This window comes from Triticum dicoccoides, chromosome 5A (genome assembly GCF_002162155.2).
Source record: "Triticum dicoccoides isolate Atlit2015 ecotype Zavitan chromosome 5A, WEW_v2.0, whole genome shotgun sequence".
Lineage (NCBI taxonomy): Eukaryota > Viridiplantae > Streptophyta > Magnoliopsida > Poales > Poaceae > Triticum > Triticum dicoccoides.
In genome coordinates, this window is record NC_041388.1 from 243,783,321 (window position 1) to 243,801,240 (window position 17,920).

The 17,920-nt window shown below is 42.5% G+C and overlaps 1 protein-coding gene across 1 annotated transcript; it reads left to right on the forward strand.

Annotated features, from left to right (window-relative positions):
• Positions 1-5,068: 5,068 nt before the first annotated feature.
• Positions 5,069-6,143, forward strand: LOC119297164 (putative cytochrome c biosynthesis ccmC-like mitochondrial protein). The gene has a single exon (XM_037575056.1). It carries the CDS (start codon positions 5,421-5,423, stop codon positions 6,141-6,143), a length of 723 nt encoding a protein of 240 aa, XP_037430953.1. The 5' UTR covers positions 5,069-5,420.
• The last annotated feature ends 11,777 nt before the right edge of the window (positions 6,144-17,920 follow it).

Below are 17,920 nucleotides of genomic sequence, written 5' to 3' on the forward strand. Positions count from 1 at the left end.
GCTCGAAAGAGTTGGGACAGACTAGAAGCTTTGAAGTTTATGTTCTTTAAAAAGATAATAGCAATCTTGACTTACATCCGGTCAAGATCCCCATGAAGGAATGCTGATTGAACATCGAGCTGATAAAGAGGGAGTACCATACCCAAGATACTCCATTAAAGGAAAGGTATGCTTGTTTGGTTTCTTTGGTCCGAGAACACACACCACAAACTCTCGCAGTCGATGAGGAAACGTTAGTCAAACTACATTTCAGTAATCCGTCTGGCCTTAACCTCTACGCAAGGAGATCTTACGTATAGACCCATGATTAGGTAACTACTTCTTCTTTTATTCGGAGTATCCAATGGAAAGTGGGCCTCTATCTACAGGTCATGGATACCTGGGCGCTAGAAAGGTTACCGAACCAGGGTTAAGTGAGTCTGTTCAAACTTCACGGCCTTCACTATCGGATGTATATGAGTAAAATCAGACATCAGTATCACAACCTAGCGTTATCCAGATCTTTCGTTGATCCAGGCGATTTTGGGAAGGACTCAGCATTCTCCCACAAAAGGCCAGGCCTTGAGTTTCTAGCCGACTCATATAAGTCAGGGTGTCAATTTTTTTAGGTGATGTATCTTTCTCTCTGATGTTCTCCGTGGTCTCAAAGGATGATCAGTCGGATAGCGACATTGGTAAATAAAAAGAAGAAGTTTACACGCCGGGTGCATACTTCAGTGCCACTAATTAGCGACTTTTTTTTGCCCTTTACCTACACCATGTAGACCGGAGGATTACACAGAATCCCATTGGCGAGTTTCAGACAGCTAGGTTATTCAAGAAACTTGGAATACCAACTCCAATGCTTGGCTTGCTGAATCAGCATATGGATTACTTCATTGAATTTCTCGGCCCGAGCTCTTGTGATTGGTCCACTTGGCAGGTGGAGTGGATCCTTAGCAGGTTCATGTGTTCCTTGTTTACGTAGCTCTTCTGTTGGATCACGTAGCCCCTTCGTTGGATTACGTTGCTCTGCCCTTGGATTACTTGAGTCATTTCTGGGTTTACTTGGCTGCTCCGCAACATGTTGGTTACTTGATCCTTCACTTTGTTTACTTTGGAGCCCAATACTTATTGGTTGGGAAAATTACCTTCAAAGGAAAATGCTCCTCCCACTGGACCGAAAAACCCATATATTCCCATGGGAATGGGTGGTGCTGAACAAGCAGGCAGGCCCAACGTTGTTTATCTTTACTGCAATCCTGGTTAGGTAAAAGGAATTCCGCAGCAGCGGGTACGTGATTAGTTACAACCAACGGAAAGACTTATTGAAATAATAGGGAATTTCCTCATCCAGTCTACTCCTAGGACTACATCATATGCTCCCAACTCCATGGCCAACAAATCAAACTTCAATCGATATCCTTGCATCTCCCACTGTACACCAGAACACATCCCATACAATCGGCCCAAAGAGCATCAATGAGCAGGCCTACTAAATAGGCATAGAGATACATTAGCCGAGTTTGCTTACAACAACTGCTATCACTCTAGCATCGGAATGGCACCTTTCGAAGCACTCTACGGGAACCTTTGTCGTACCCCGATTTGTTGGGGTTGGCACGTACCGACCGACGGGGCCACAAAAGATGAAGGAGAGTGCCGAGAAGATTCCACTTATTCTAGATTAAAAGCAGTTCAGGACCAGGTACGCCGACCACGATATTTGGAGTTTGCAGTAGGTGATCATGCTTGACTTCGGCTTGAACCTACAAAGGGTGTGATGCGTTTTTGAGTGAAGGATTAGGTATAGCTGACCGATACATTGGACCTTTCTTGGCTCATATCCCCCTAGCCCTTACTCCCTTGTTTCGGTGGTTGGTCTCTACCTTTTTCTCTCTCTTGGCTAGTTTGTCTTCCTCTTCTTTTTGAGGGTAACGTAGTCAAAATCCTTTATTTCAGGGGATTTCCCTTTTCTTTCCAAATGAATTTATGCTTAGTCTAAAATTGGTAAATACCAAATAATAATATATATATTATTATTATTATTTGAAATATGTACCAGTTTCCTGAAACTAACAAATAGAGTTATAGCTTTGATTGACTTACTAGCTTACGGGAACGCTTTGAATCTCAACTTACTTTGAACGAGTGCTTCCAACATAGATTGCTGGAAAGAGGAGTGAGCCGGGGCAGAACTTGAAGCACGGGAGAAGCAAAAAGAAGTATACAAGGGGTGCGTAGTTGGTATATGTACGGTATAGACCTTTCTTTGTGAATAGCTAGTTCAGTTACAAGGGTGTATACAAAGGTCTGCTTATAGGTTGAAAAAGCCTGTAGAGATAGACTAGATAGCCAAGAAGATATACGTATTTCATAGAGCTAGCTAATAAAGCTTTTGTTAACTTCAAATAGGCTATTGAATGCAACGGCAAATAAAGAAGAAGAAAGTGCCAGAGCTAAGAGCTAATATATTCCCAGTCTATGCATGGATAAAGGAATGATAAGAGCTATGAGCAGTTTATTAAACTACACTACGGCTAATATATATAAGGACAAATCAACTAGAAAAAACCGTTGCCAAAGAAACCATTTGTTTAAGCTTATTCGTTCGCGCTAGGCTAAAAAACTAGATAGAAGAACTAGAGGCCGCCAAGGTCTTCAACCATTAGCAGGTAGGATCCTTTGCTTGCTACTTGAAGCAGAAACCTAGAAGAGGAATTCTTTCTATTCCAAAATCCATCTTCTTTCCGGTCCGCTTCATTCATTCCCTTACTAATAAATCCAATTCATCGCTAATGGCGAAACCAGCCTGTATGTACACCGCACAACTAACCGTTGCTTGGTAGGTTCGATCAGCTCTTCTCACCTTTCCGTCGACATCTAATAAGGCTTCAGCTTAAGTGGGTTCAGCCGCCCCAAATCTGACTCGATCCAGGGTTATATATCATAAAGGGCTTCGACAAGGGGTTTGATTCGTTCTTTGAGCAAAAAGATAAGGTCGGAATACCGGAGTTCTTTCTTTGCTTCCAAGAACATAGATTCCTTCTTCAACCCAGGTCATGACCGAGGGCGGGTATCTCACTCGCATATCTAGAGCCCAGCATCTCTCCTGAACGACACCTTCTGCAGACTCTACTAGTGGTATTTCCCGAGGCGAGGGTCAATATGTGCATTCATATCGGTCAGGAAACGACAATGACTCTTCTTCTTTCCGGGAAGCTATGGGCACCTCACAATTCTTATATGACATTAGTGGAAGCGAACATTCGTAGCATTCATTGTCACCGATCATTGACAAAAGAAGAAAAAGAAGCCGTACGACAACTTAAGGAATCTTTAGATTTGGCGGCTATAGACTCAAAGGGCACAGACAGGCTGCTGGTACTTTTATTTTAGCTAACTAAAGTCCAACTTCCTTTGCCGAAAGAGGATGAAACGGATCAGCCGATTCAACTTAGCATTACCCGACTCGTAACTTCAAGCACAACCATCCATCTCAATCCAAAATCTCCGATCGTCTGTGATCCAAACCCAAACTCTCCTCCGGTTTTGGATATATAGACAGTGCCTGCTCTCAAACCAACCAAGACAGCAGCAAGTTCCTATCGAGAACAAGACGACAGATCAATATGACCAATTTCTATAACATCTCGGGTGAATACGTGAAAAAGTGTTGCTTAGCTCAGTGAAATGGAATAAGGAAGAGAAAGTGTAGTGTGATAAGGGAAGATGCAAGTCAATTTTGAGGTTTTCAAGCAAGGGCTGAGATAGATATACAAACCAGAAGAATTCACATCAGAACCCTTTCCTGCTTCCCCTTTTTACCCATCGGACTCGACTCACATTTTGATCTCCTACGCTTGCTTTCACAGTCCCCCTACGAGCAGCCCGGAATCAATGAAGGAGTTCATTCAGCACCGAGCCGAGCGAGCGTAGATTCAATATGTTGATTGTACCGAACGAAGGATTTGCCTTATCACGAAAGCCACATTCGTTTCGTTTGAGGAAGTCACACGTCCTGTTCCCTATAAATAAGGAGATTCATTCTTTTTTTTCAGAAATCCCCTCTTCTTCCTCCTCAAGCCCCTATCATAAGACCAAGCGGATCTCATCCTGCAGAAGACTCAGAGCGGATCTATCTAATGGCATGGCTGGCTGTCGGATGTGATCTATTCTCGTGTCACATCGCTTTCTTTCTTCTCCCTCCATTTTCTTCACTACTACAGCTTCTACACATAAATCAAAGAAGCATTGTGGAATAGTGGCATTTCGTTAATGGCTAAAATGTTCTTAGTGAAAGGGTTGCCGCAAAACCGGCAAACTCAGAGCGGTCTCTGAAAGTGAATAGGAGCATAGCGGCATCATCCAAGCCAAACACGTCTCCTCAGTCAAGGGTCTTCTCGCGCAAATAAGATCAAAAACATAACAACTGATTTCGCTTAATGCATGTCACCCGCCCGCTCTCAATACAGCAAGTGACTCTCTCTCACAAGACAGAGAAAGATTACCGATTCATCCAATCCAATTTGATCAGAAGTGAGTTCATTGTTGTTGTATAGCGAAACCTTTCCTTGACAAAACCATTCTCAGCTAATAGAAGCCGAGCTATCTATCCAGATCAGGGTTGAACGAAGCGAATGGAAAAGCCAAAGAAAACTTAAATCCATTGCGATTAGAAACCAGTGACTCTACAGCCAGGGCTCGATGGCGATGTAAGATAGAAAGAATGGGGAGTTAGGGCTTCGGTTTCCTCTGTAGCCAGTTTCAATTCCAAATCATTTGCCGACATGCGGACTCACTTCTCTTTTATGGGATGACTTTTATTATCCAAGTTGTCTATTTACGTGGGTGAATCAAGTACAACAAGTCAGGTCAGAGCTTGTGGTAGAAGATTGGGCTCTGCTACGCAGATCCACTCAACTAGGAAAGAAGTACGCATTGCTGACTGACTGTTTGAACGATCCTAGTTACTAGTAGCTAATCAAGTCAGAGTAGGGTGGCCGAGAAGCTTCTTGCCGGTGCCCCCAAAAGCAAAGCACAGACTCTACTCACCCATGCGTTTTCCACCTACGCAGGGAGAAATCATCGAAATATCCTCATCCCCTGAAAGGGAACCCGAAAACAGGACGAGAGTGGATAGGGTGACTAAGGAGGCCGTAAAAATTAGTAGTGCATTTTTGAAAGATAAGATTACAAAAAGGCGAGAGCAGCATAATTGTTAGTTAGGGGTAAGAGGGGACGGGCCCGTATAGAAAGTCAATCCTTCTTTTTCCGATATGCCGCTCCGCAAGCAAGGAGTGCCACGCACGAGCGGAGCGAAAACTAAGCAAGGGGAATTCCGTCATTCCATGGAAATCATGCGAAATCCTTTGATTGTTTATAGAATCAAAATAACTATATAGTCTTTCTTGTTCCACTTGCAAGGCAAGGAAAATAAAATGTCAGTTTCGTTATTACAACCTTATTTTTTTATGTCAAAGACAAAAAGCTACGCGCAAATTCTCATTGGATCTCGGTTGTTCTTAACAGCAATGGCTATTCATTTAAGTCTTCGGGTAGCACCACCAGATCTTCAACAAGGTGGAAATTCTCGTATTTCGTATGTACATGTTCCTGCGGCTCGGATGAGTATAGTTATTTATATCGCGACAGCTATAAACAGTTCCTTGTTCCCATTAACAAAACATCCCCTTTTTCTTCGCTCTTCCGGAACCGGTACAGAAATTGGTGCTTTTTCTACTTTGTTTATGTTAGTGACTGGGGGGTTTCGGGGAAGGCCTATGTGGGGTACCTTTCGGGTGTGGGATGCTCGTTTAACTTCTGTATTCATCTTGTTCCTTATTTACCTGGGTGCACTGCGTTTTCAAAAGCTTCCTGTCGAACCGGCTCCTATTTCAATCCGTGCTGGACCGATCGATATACCAATAATAAAGTCTCCAGTCAACTGGTGGAATACATCGCATCAACCTGGGAGCATTAGCCGATCTGGTACATCAATACATGTTCCTATGCCCATTCCAATCTTGTCTAACTTTGCTAACTTCCCCTTCTCTACCCGTATCTTGTTCGTTCTAGAAACACGTCTTCCTATTCCATCTTTTCCCGAATCTCCCTTAAAGGAAGAAATAGAAGCTCGAGAAGGAATACCACTAAAAACCTAGTTCGCTCTCAAATAAAAACCTAGTTCACTCGCTAAAGCATCCATGGCTGAATGGTGAAAGCGCCCACCAACCTAGAAAGGCAAAATGGGTCAAAAAGTAGGTTCGATTCCTGCCGGATGCACTGCCTCTTAAAGACAGAAACAGAGGAGGGAAAGAAGGTAGTATAGGGAACTTGCTTTTGGATTCTTATCGAAAGTGAATCCCTCTAACACTTCTGTTAGTGTTTTATGAGAAAATCTTTTATAGACACAACAAGTGTGAAAATCCTTAGTCACTAGGCAAGAAAGCTCGATGGGAACAAAAAGGATACAATTAGTTCATAATCAAAAAAATGTACAATTTCAAAGGAAAGAAGGAATGGCAAGTTTCCCTCCATTGAACATCAATCAATCTAGAAATAGGTAAAGGAAGGCGTATCACAGGGGTATTTTGCTTTTTTCTATTCACTTCCGTGGGGTTCTAAATTGAAAACATGAACACAAACGAAATCGTATTGAAATTACATAAAAAAAGAAAAGGGAGGAGTAGCTCTTGGTTTAAAGAAAAGGGAGGAGATGGATCGAATTCAGTCTTTTTCCTTTCTTTGATGATCTTCCACACATCTATTTGAATTCCCTGCAAGTGAAGGATTTCTCGTATGGAGAAAAACCTCTTGAGCGCTATCTGATCTTATTTTTGTATTTCAAATATGGGACCTGCCTTTTTAATGGGACATCCCGGCAACAGGCCTACTCATGCATGTGGCCAAGTACTCGACCAATCCTCGGAGCGAAGGAATGAACGAATTCTCGAGGTCTGGTTCATTGAGGTCAGCATCACATGAAACCTTTAGCACTTCCGTTCGATATTGGATGGAGTATGGCTGGAAGGTCAGCCTAGCTAGTCTTGTCAATCGGCCCTGACTCGTCTTCTCCTTGGTACCTACCGCTATTGAACTTCGGTACCTATATTCCTGAAACAAGACAGACCTTCATGAAGACCTTCTATTTTGGAATAAGATCGGACATTTCCACATTGAGGTGAAATTACATATGAGGAAAATAATCCTGGACTACGAAAGCTGCCCTTGTGTGGTAGAACCAGGTCTTCCACCGGGCGGTCAGCCAAGTACTGAAGCCCCTATCTTGATATAGAATAGAAGTGAGTTCACACTAAAAATAGAAGAAGCCCTATGATTTTGGAGCCCTGCTATCAATCACTTCGGTAAAGGGATCGAAAGATTATGGTCTGAAATAGAGATTTGAGAGTCCCTCGTGTGAGTACGTGCTGAAGAGCAAGGAGTGAAAGTGCGTTCATCTTTCTTTCTGCTAGTTGTTTCCTGCTAATAGTGATTAGTGAGTGCCCCATACATAGCCAATGTCCGCCCGTGTTCACATCCAGTCTTCTCTGTACACTAGTGCAGCTTCCAGCTCTATGCTATGTATGGTAGTCGTTTGACTCGGGAATCCCTGATAAAAGCTTTTAGTCCGTGCCTGGCAGTTTCAGCCGTGGTCCAGTCCAACAGCCTCTTTTCGATCCAAGAGTCGCATGAGAAGAAAGCTTCCGGTTAGCTTCAGTTAGTGTTAGTTAAATAGAACGGGAACCTCGTAACTATGCCAAGCCCGATCTTGGTTCCAATGCTGCAGAGAAAGGTTATGGGTAAAAAGAAGGTCTTTATCCTGGTGTCATTTACTTTCATAAAGCAAATCTTAGTAAATAAATGTGGGTGATCCTACTTAGTATAAGACTTATATTGTGGTGTGAGGTACTAATATAACTCCACTTTATGCGTATAGGAAGGCGGCTGCTTAGAATACTAAACAGGCCTACTAGATGGCTTATGCTAGAACAAGTCAAGCTCAACAATGCTTAAGCCCAAGGAATGGATGCGTTAAAGACTGGAAATATAGAGTTTATCTCAACCTAACCTATGCAAGCACTTATCCCCTTGCCTTGGATTAGGCACTACAACTATATGTGACTTAGAATCTGACCAGTAACTATACCTTATGAAAAGTAAGCACTAGCTATAGACAGAACTATATAGTCCCGAGTAAGTGGCGCGGAGCGGATTGCAATAAAGCAACAGAGAGTTAGCTACATATATTGAAGTTGAATCTATGCTCTTTGCAAGGCAAAAAGCTATCCAAGATAGTAAGTACTCGGTGGTATACTCCTGTAGCTCCTTGATTCCTTACGCAAGTTAGAGCCTTATGAAAGAGGGAAGACTGCTTATTAATAGGCAACTTTTCTTTAGACATAAAAAAAAGACTGCTATTTGAGGGAATGCAGCATGGGCCCTATAACTTGCTTTTCTATTTCCAACCAAAGCTAGAAGAGCAGCGTGTCTATCCTGAGTTTTCGTGTCTAGCTTGCTTGCTCACTTCCTATAACGGCAATCAAAGAAAATCTCGTTCTGATCCTATAACTTAACTAAACTTAACTAAGTAGTAAAGAGAAGATTAGGATGAGTAAGCCCTGACTTCAAGTCTATGTATAGCAACTAGCTATATTACTACTTATTAGTCATACTTTATCTCGATGGACCTATTGCCGCCTATTTAGAATAATAATAAAGTCTTCTATAGTTACTGGCATATTACTCCCATCAGTGAGAATTGTATACGTAGGAGAGAACCTTGCGCAAAAAGGGCTTTGCTTTATGGTATAGATTAGGAATTGGAATAAGTAAGGCTAACTAAAAGAGAGAAGAGGGTCTACAGTCATTCTATCTCAACACTGAAGAATAAGACGTCTATCCTTACTCTTGCATTAAATAGAATAATATTAAAGGGAGGGGAGTATATCGAATATAAGGCTGCCCTCAGGCAAACCCATAATAAGGCTGATGAAAGCGAAGCAGAATTTAAAACAAATAAGGTACACTCTTGATCCTTACAGCACATCTTTACTATGACTAAAAAGTGCCGGAAGGAGAAAGTCAAAGAAGGACTCGAAACTTGCAGATAATGAATATAAAGATGAAAGATTGAATGCTTTATTAGAGATAGATTTTGACTTGGGCTTGAACAAAGCCATTCTTCGCCTTTCTTCGCTAGTTCGCTTAAGTACATAGGTTATGGCAATACAACATTCTATCTTTTGCTTAGGCTTGAAACACTTATTTTCTTATTATCTTTTTTATTTTCTTTCGCCCTAGGCAATCTCTTTGCTTGCTGACATAAACTTTCAACATAGATCAAGTTGTTTTTTAGGAGTTTTACCTCTTCTTACTTCTTGACATCAGAAAGACAAGCGCTTACCTCCTTCCTAGCAACCTACATATCTGTCTGCTCAAAGCACATTCGGAGTATAGTTGACTATTCCTCCTTTACGTATCTCAGCCAAAGCCTACTTTATTCTCTGCAAGCTAGGTAGTTAAGGAATTAAGTAACTAATTTAGACTGATTGGTGGCAGGCTCCGACGAAAGCTTATGGATTCAGCACTTTGCTATAAGAAAGAAGCAAGGTTGTCCGACAAAACTAGAGTTTTAAGTAAGCAAGAGATTGATTGCGTGGTAGGAAAGAAAGGAAACTACCAAGCAAGGGATTGTTTGCATATTATATTCTTATTAACTTCCTGTCAGTAAAGTACTAGTTTTTTAGTTAGTAGTGTGCAATACTGTTTAAGAAATGCATGCAATCTGAGACTTCAGAAAACGTATACTTGAGTCAAACTACACTAGAATAGTCAGTGAAAAACTACACTGAATTAGAAAGGTCTTTTCCTTGAAAGAATAGGTTTTTTGCATCAAGAGGTTGTGAGGAAATAAGTAACATACTTAATGAGGAGGGGGTATGCATCTTATCATCTTCTATTCGATAATAAGAAACGATCGAGAAAGGCTGCACATGAATCTTACTCTAGAAATGCCTGTGGAATGTCCATCATCGAGAAGAAGTCGATTCGCTGAAGCATAAAAGAGAAGGAAGAAGAGATCTTATTAGTTTAGTTAACCCTTTGGCCAGCCCTTAGCATCTCAAGAATGTGCTCTTCTCAAGCGAATCCAAATAGGTGTTGGTTTGCGCAAAGGAAGCTGAAGCCAATAGACCAATGGAACTAATCAATCACTTGCTTTCCCGAACTGGACAGCAGGATTTTATCAGCACTGGACTGGAATCGCGTCGATGACTCTAATCTTTAGAGACAGAAGCAGATGGGAGAAGGTTGGATATGGATCATGATCAAGTCTACCTCGTAAGCCACTTAAAGATCTTTGAGCAGCTCGAGAGAGAAATCCGTCTTCATTGGTACAAAATAACCTTCGCCCCCCTTTTTTGTTATGGGATGGTGGTTCCTGTCTATCAACTAAGGTTATAAATTTATTCTATAAGAATCTAGTAGATCACGCACCTATTGTATTTAGTGTGATCTTGTGGGAGAGTAAGGAATCGCACCCTTAGCGTGAGGGGAATAGTCGGTTTCCTTTCCTTAACTAGACTACCTTACGGTAGCTCGACTGGGCACGTCAACGTATGTATTCTGTCTTCCCAATCAAACATTAGTCATTGCAGCTATTTCATCTGGTCTACTAGAGTAGAGAGATCTCTCACTTCACTGCACATCGCACTAACTAATAGCTAGCCGCCTCACGGATCACCTTATTATGTGCAGCTAAAGCGGGGTGTGTGCATTGTTCAACTAGAGCCGAGGAGGACAAAAGAATAAGGAACAATAGGTTCGCTACCCGATTTCAATAGTTTCCTTGATTTGAAATCAATCCAATATCCTTTCGAGAATCTAGAGTGATATCAACAACCTCCTAGTTGAAGTACAGACGAGGAAGCAGCCTATTAGTTTCAGTCCAGTCCAGGAAAGGAAGGCAATCGATTCAATTCATTCCCCAATTTCAGGCTTGGTGCTGCGCATTATTAAGAATATCATATAGGAAGATGGACTAGCTCGAGACCTTGGCTTCAACCAATCAATTGAATCTTGGACACATTTAATTCTTAGATATTGCTTAAGGGATCACCACATATATTTCTCAGATTATCATGTCTGTCTCGTCTTGCTATTTCCATCGACCAACCATGAGAGTGTTAATCAACTCCACCTAGAGGAAGTGTCAAAGGCGTCTGTCTATTAGTTATTGATAAATCGAACAAACCTAAAGGATATGGTGGTTGTGTAATTGTAAGATTACTGATCATGGGATACAGATCTAGTTCCTGGCTCTGCCTACGCAGAGCTGAGTCGGATAGTCTTGAACAGATGTCTTGGAATGTTTGATGGCCGTGAAAGTAAGAATTCTTTTATTTAGCCATAATTCGCCTACTTTACTTTAGAGGACTAGCTCTTCCTATTGGACTCGTGGGATTGGAGACAGCACAACCTCAGGTTCACTATCTTCTTTAGAGTGGGACAGATAGACTAGAATGGGCTGGTTTTTCAAAAGACTTGAACACCCATCCGATATAGACTCATCGAAGGCAATGCGATAGGTCGTAGCCTGGGAGATAGGGGTTGAGCAACCAAGTGAACAAGGGCTTGTACTGTCGGAGGGTCCACAGGTTCCATTCTTGATCTGATTTCTCGCTATCTTATTCGGTGGTACAAAACGAAACACGACTCCTATTCTTGCCCGATGTAGGTAGCCACGCCCACTCTAATTCCATCCAATGTATACCACACTTTGGTAGAAGTTAAGCGCTTAAGCAGCTCCAGAAGCTGCAGAGAGGTGAAAGCTGGAAAGCCAATAGCCAGAATTCTTTTGGCAATAGTGGAATAGCCAGCTAATACTGGTGCAAGCTCGGGTATCGAGCAACACTACCTAGTAACCATACCATACCATACATCTACTAAACAGAGGATGACATAGCCAATAAAGGATTGGTAATTCCTGTCAGAAGAAGAATCAGAGGAATCGAAGCAATCATAAAAGCAGGAAATTGCAATGCCTTCTCCACCCCGTGTTGATAAAACAATTGTATTTAGCGCGCCTCAAGCCTCCTTCCTCGGGGTAGGTCCCGCGTATGACCCAACCCATCTCCCCGAAGGCAGGCAGGTTCGGAAATAGCTTGCGCAGAAGCGAGAACCCCGGGTCCATATCTAAAAAAAATATGTAGTTTTTGTAAGCGAGCTGAGGAATAAAAGTAAGAAAGATCCGCAAGAGAAGGAAGGACCTGGGACAGAAGAAAGAACCGAACCCTATAGTTGTACAGAATTCCGTTTGTCCGCTTTCCATTTCGACCACTCGCTCCTATGTATGAAGAATGGCTCTTCCTTGTCTTCATCTTTTCCAATCGACTGCCTTCGGGCGGATCCACACACGGATATCGAGTCAGTCTAGTGGCTCATGCTGCTTAATAGTGGAGGCGGGTAACAACTGCTCTTTCTTCTCGATCGAGTAGCCACCGCATAAATTGGTAAGCTTCCCACGCCAAAGCTAGTCTTCCTTGCTTTCCCAACAAACAATAAGACCCATAGCATGTGCACCAGGATGGTCTTTCTATCCCTATCTATTCTCACCGAACTAGACCTCTCATACCCGGCTACAGGAGAGGTAACTACCTCTGATTGATTTTATTCGTCATAAATGATTTCCGTTGACTCAAGCATAGCCAAGCCATTAAGCTAATATCTCCCTTGCCATTAATTCAACAAGGCTTCCAAGAAAGGCATGTTACGAACCTAAGAACACCTACCCACCTATTAACTTTTTGAATTCTTAGCTTTGGACGTTAAGGAATGAGTGGAATGAATAGACGATGTACTCTCTCTAATCGGTGCAGCCTGCTGAGTGCCCTTACTCTTGGTCATAGGCTTCGGAGAGTCTGGAACTACGGCTATGGGAAAGTTCGCTATGGAAGGAAAGCATTTCACTACCTCACATCTGGTAAGTGTAGCAAGTCCAAATCCCTCATCTCATACGTTTCCCTCCACCTCCTCCGCTGGCCTCATAAGCCTCGTGGCCAGTAGGCAATGATCTGACTTGGGCGACGGAATGTGTTTTACAATAAGTTCCAACGTTTGAGTAATTGAACTTGCTTCTTCACTTAATGCTTGCTTTTCGTCTTGCCTTTGCCGGAGGCATAGGTTGAGCTTTAGCAATAGCAGACAGTTAGGGAACCCAAGAAAGGAGGAGCGAGCTAAAGAAGGACTATTACTACCACCGAACCCAAGGCAAAGCGAAAGAAGGTAAACCGAACCACAGCTACCTATGAGTTCAGAGTGGCCAAGAGGATGAATAGGTTATTCTAATGACCATAGGAATAAGGAAGACTCGTTCGCTTTAAAGCAGCAAGACCGACAAAAGTTCCTTCGCTAACCTGTTGGCTTAGTGAATAGTTCTGCCTTCATTGAAGAAGAGACCTATTTTCCACTTTCAAAGTAGATTCTAGAAAAGCGGCCTTAATAAACAACTGTTCTTTCCAAGGAAAGAGAGAAAGAAGTCAAAGAGCGGGGGATCGCTTAATAATAAATTCTAACTATTGTTCAAAACTCAAAGTACCAAAGATTCAATAGAATGAAATGGTTAACTAAGAATGAGAGAGTGAAAAAGCAGAGTGATAAACAAGGAGTGGCTTGCTATTTATGATGACGAAGAGCTGGTACAAGCCACCTTCAGGAATGACCCTGCGATGAAAGCAATCTACATCTACATGATTCCAAGATGGTAAAAGATATAAAGTCAAAGTGCTATGGAACGCATGGTGAACAACCTGCGGGAGCACGGTAATCCCGACGAGTAGGATCCAGAGGAACTCAGGCAGAAGTACTGCCTCCTTGATTGGATCGCACATGTCAACTGGCTTTTCAGAGACCTAAAAAGACGAAGCCCCTCTCCTCCCTCTGTAACTAGAGAGGTAGGCAAACCTGAGTTTAGAGCCACCTCGATTCGGGATGTCGGAACACCAACCGGATCGGAAACCTCATCCTAAACTTACTTCGGAATAGGTTCGAGAGCTTCCATTTCAATGTGTCTTTCCAAAAATCTTTGGTATGCCTTTTCTTGGTCAAAAGGTTTGTTTGGGAAAGCTTCTAAATCTAGGGTTGAATGTCTCCGAAAAACCCCCTGGGGCAGGATAGTAAAGAGCTGATTCTAGGGAAAGCTAGGATTTCACTTTTCTCTCAGCCATCGAGTTGGAGTAGTTAACCTTCTATATGCCGTGGAAGAATACGCATAAGCATTAGTTCTTGCCCTTCCAGTGTAAGTGGCAGATCAAACTTGATCTAGTTCCACACATTGCCTTTTCCCTTATATGTCGTGGCAGGCGAGCTCCCTTCTGGTAAAAAGGATTTGAGTGGAAGGTTGAGCGCCCCTTAACGTTTAGAAGTATCCTTTTCAACGGTTAGAAACCTTTCTATTCTATGACGGCTAAGTCGAGGGCAGACACAACAGGTCACGAAGAGCTAGAGGATATAGAATTCCTATTTACCGGGAACGGAAGGAAACATCGGCTCTTCCGAGATCTTATGTAAGGAATACTCGAAAAAGTAGAGCAAAAAGATCTAAAAAACTCTACAAGAAATGTCTTTCCCGCAGAAGACTCTAACTCCTCATAGCATTACGTCAATCTGCAAATATAGAATGATGCTTCGACAGATTCAGTCATCCATTCAGCTTTGAAATCGGAGACAAGGAAAACTTCATAGAAGCGCAGCGGATCAATATAGAGATGCGAACCAATATCCTTTTCCTGGTGGGCTCTGAAGTACTCGTCTTTTGCGCAAGGCCTCGTGTCAAAAAACTTCCAACCACGTCCTCCTACCTCGCCCATTTGCGGAGATCATCTACATTTTGCTCCGTGTCGAGCTCCAGCCGGCCCAAACGTTTTCCTTCGGGAGGGCGTAAAATTGCTTTCTTTCTGTAGGGAGGACGGATGATTCAAGTAAGGGCTGAGAGCCTACATATCACTGAGATGGGCCAAGGAAGAAAAAGCACCTACTGTTCGTTAATTGAAATTCTCTTTGCTTAGCGCCCTTGTGTTTCGAATAGAAAAGCACTGGAGATATCTGTGGAACTGTTGTTTTTCTTAGGGAAAGCTAGCAGATAGAAGTAATCTATCTGGTTAGCCAGGCGAAGCATTTAGGGTTCAGTGCCTAGTTTCAAGTGTTCTTCTTCATCGTTTGGCACTTCACTTTTTGTTGAGTAATCCAATGGCCTAATGACACATGCACATCTTTTGGTGCTGTCGCCTTACTTAGTGACTAGCTCAAGTGCATTTGATCGCAAAAAAGACTGGCATTGGCTCCGGGTCAAATCTACAGGGGGCATGCAAATCAAATGCGAAAGAAAGGAAAACATTTCTGTTTCTTCTGCTTCAATGCCGTGATACACTCAGGATGTTTACGATACCTACCCATTAATTGCTCTAACTTCTCGTGGTTCACCCCTAGCTATGCCCGCTTCTATGAAATTCCAAATTCTGCTTGCAAGCTCATCGGAGCTAGGCAACTCTTTGTCAGTGATTTCATGCCTACCAAGCAGGTACACTCTAATGTATACACCCTTCAAGAAAAGAAATCCTTCTCGTATTCTGCTGCTTTTTTGATTCATTTTATCCCAATAATAGCATAGACATCATATATTTTTTCTTGCAAGCTCAAGTGCTTGATTGTTGACAAATTCTTCTCTCAGCAGGGCACCTCAGGTACCTGTCTATAGTTTCCTGTCTTGAAGGGGGGCGACGCAGCTATTTTCTTTAACAACACGTCATTCAACGAAGTGTTTTCGTTATTTGGTCATCACTAAAAAGTTTCTAGTGATAAAGTGAGCCTATTATATTAAGTTTAGAGGATTCTCCTAACGTGATGAGTTTAGTTTCTCACTTTTAAAGATCACTGGTGGCAATGGTACTTCCTTTTATGCAACAACTCCTGTATGTACCATTTGGTAATTGGAGTTTGATAAGACCATGGATCCTTATATACAAAACATACTTGGCCAACTAAGGCCCTGCAGTCCAATGTCCGATATATTATCGTCAGCTGAGGAGGTGTTTGGCAAGGGTGTGACCGTTGTTTTTGGGACAATGTTCAAGCAGGAGGCCATGAATCTGTCTAGTCTCGCCATGGGGGGTGAGTTTATCTCATTGCTCCTTCCTGGTGTAAAGCCGATCACTGAGGTTTATGTCTATCAAACCGAGCTCTTGAACCCAATGTTTGGAACATCAACGTCCCTCTCCAGTCGTAATCAGGATTTGATCTATCATGAAGTTTTAGCGCCACATAAGATCCACGGCATGTTATCTGTCGGTGCAGCGGCTTTGAGTTGTCGGAAAAAAAGCCAGGAGCTTAAGTAATTCCTCAGTTTAGTATAGGGTGTCCAGGGAGAGCTGCTGAAGGGAAGGTGGGCGAACCCACACGAGTGAAAACCCTACTTTATTAGTCATCAATGCGATTTCTCGCACTTTTTGATACCTCCGAGGGGGTACACTTTAAAGGCATGCAAAACGTGCCTTACAGTCATGTTGGACGGGGCTAGGCGGTGAATGCAACGCTGGGAAGTTTTGTCCCGGTTCGAGAGGTTGAGCGAGCCAACCAATTCGATGTTTTGAATGGCCAAAGAATAGGTGTTTACTCCTCTTACCAATTGAGGTTTCGCACAACTTTTTGACTAGGGCTTCAGAAAGGTTGTAGTTTCACGAGGAGCCCATAAAGCGACTTGTTTTACCTATGGGATGTGAAGATTGGCTCTGTACCTGACACGGATTGATTTAAGAACAGTGATGAAAGAAATCAATTTATGAGAGACCATATTTCTGTTGTTTCGGTACAACTCAAGATCAGTTAAGGAAATAGGGAATAACAATAGTGAAAAGAATAGAAATAGCATGACCCTTGCTTGGGACTTCTTTCTTCTATCTCTATAGAGATGACCAGGAAGCAAATGAGAAAGGGACTTCTTTTTTACTACGGTCAAACTATGATCAAACTCTCTAATCTTACTTCCGTGTGAAAGACCGTCCTAGGCGTGAGTACAAATGTGTCAAGGCGTTCTAAGTGCCGTAGACGAATGCTTCTTGGCGGAATAAATGGTATGACACGACCTCTTTTTGCTCCATATAAACGAATTTGAAAAAGGAAGAAGGCTTTAGCTCCCTTCCATTGTCTTGGGTCGAAGATCAAGCGTGAACTTCTCCCTCATCTAAGGTTGGGTTGTGGATAACAGACTTCCCCTTGGGCCGGATCTTCCCAAGTATAACACGATCCATGAGCGATATCAATGCAGTGACAGTCCTTACTATTGAGTCCTGTGCTGGTAAGATGACAACGCTCTAAAAGGTTTGTTTAAGAAAGCAATCATATCCCGTCCCCAAGTGCGGTATGGACCCCAAAGAGTTATATAAGTAGGAAAATGGGAAGAATTGAGGCACCTACAGAAGTAATGGGTCAGCTTATGATTTTAGGCATGGTTACTGGAGGGATCGTCCCTACCTATCTGCGCAAGATCGGATCAGTATGGTTTTGAGAGGAAGGCTGGTGGCATACGAAGAGAGGGCGACAGAACATCTGCATTCCCTTTCTTTGATTGAGAGAAGGATAAAGCTGAAAAAAAGACTTGACTGAAATTCCATTCGCTTTTTTCCTTCCTGAGATATGGAATGTCATTAAATTAAGTAGATGAGATGCCAAATATAGGCAGGAGTTATTTCGCCAAGCAAAGCTTTGTGTTCTGAAGGTAAAGAAAGACGGTAAAGCCCATTAAAAAGAGTGCCACGCAGAAGCACCTCCTGTGTCACTCGATCCAAACCCGACACATCTTTCTTTCTATACAAAATGAGTTCGACCTTTTTTTCAAAATAGAAACAGAAAAGAAATTTAGGAATAGTGCGGGTGCGACGGAACGAAT

Coding starts and splice junctions, on each gene's coding strand:
- LOC119297164 (XM_037575056.1), top strand. CDS start 5,421: ATGTCAGTTTCGTTATTACAACCTTATTTTTTTATGTCAAAGACAAAA.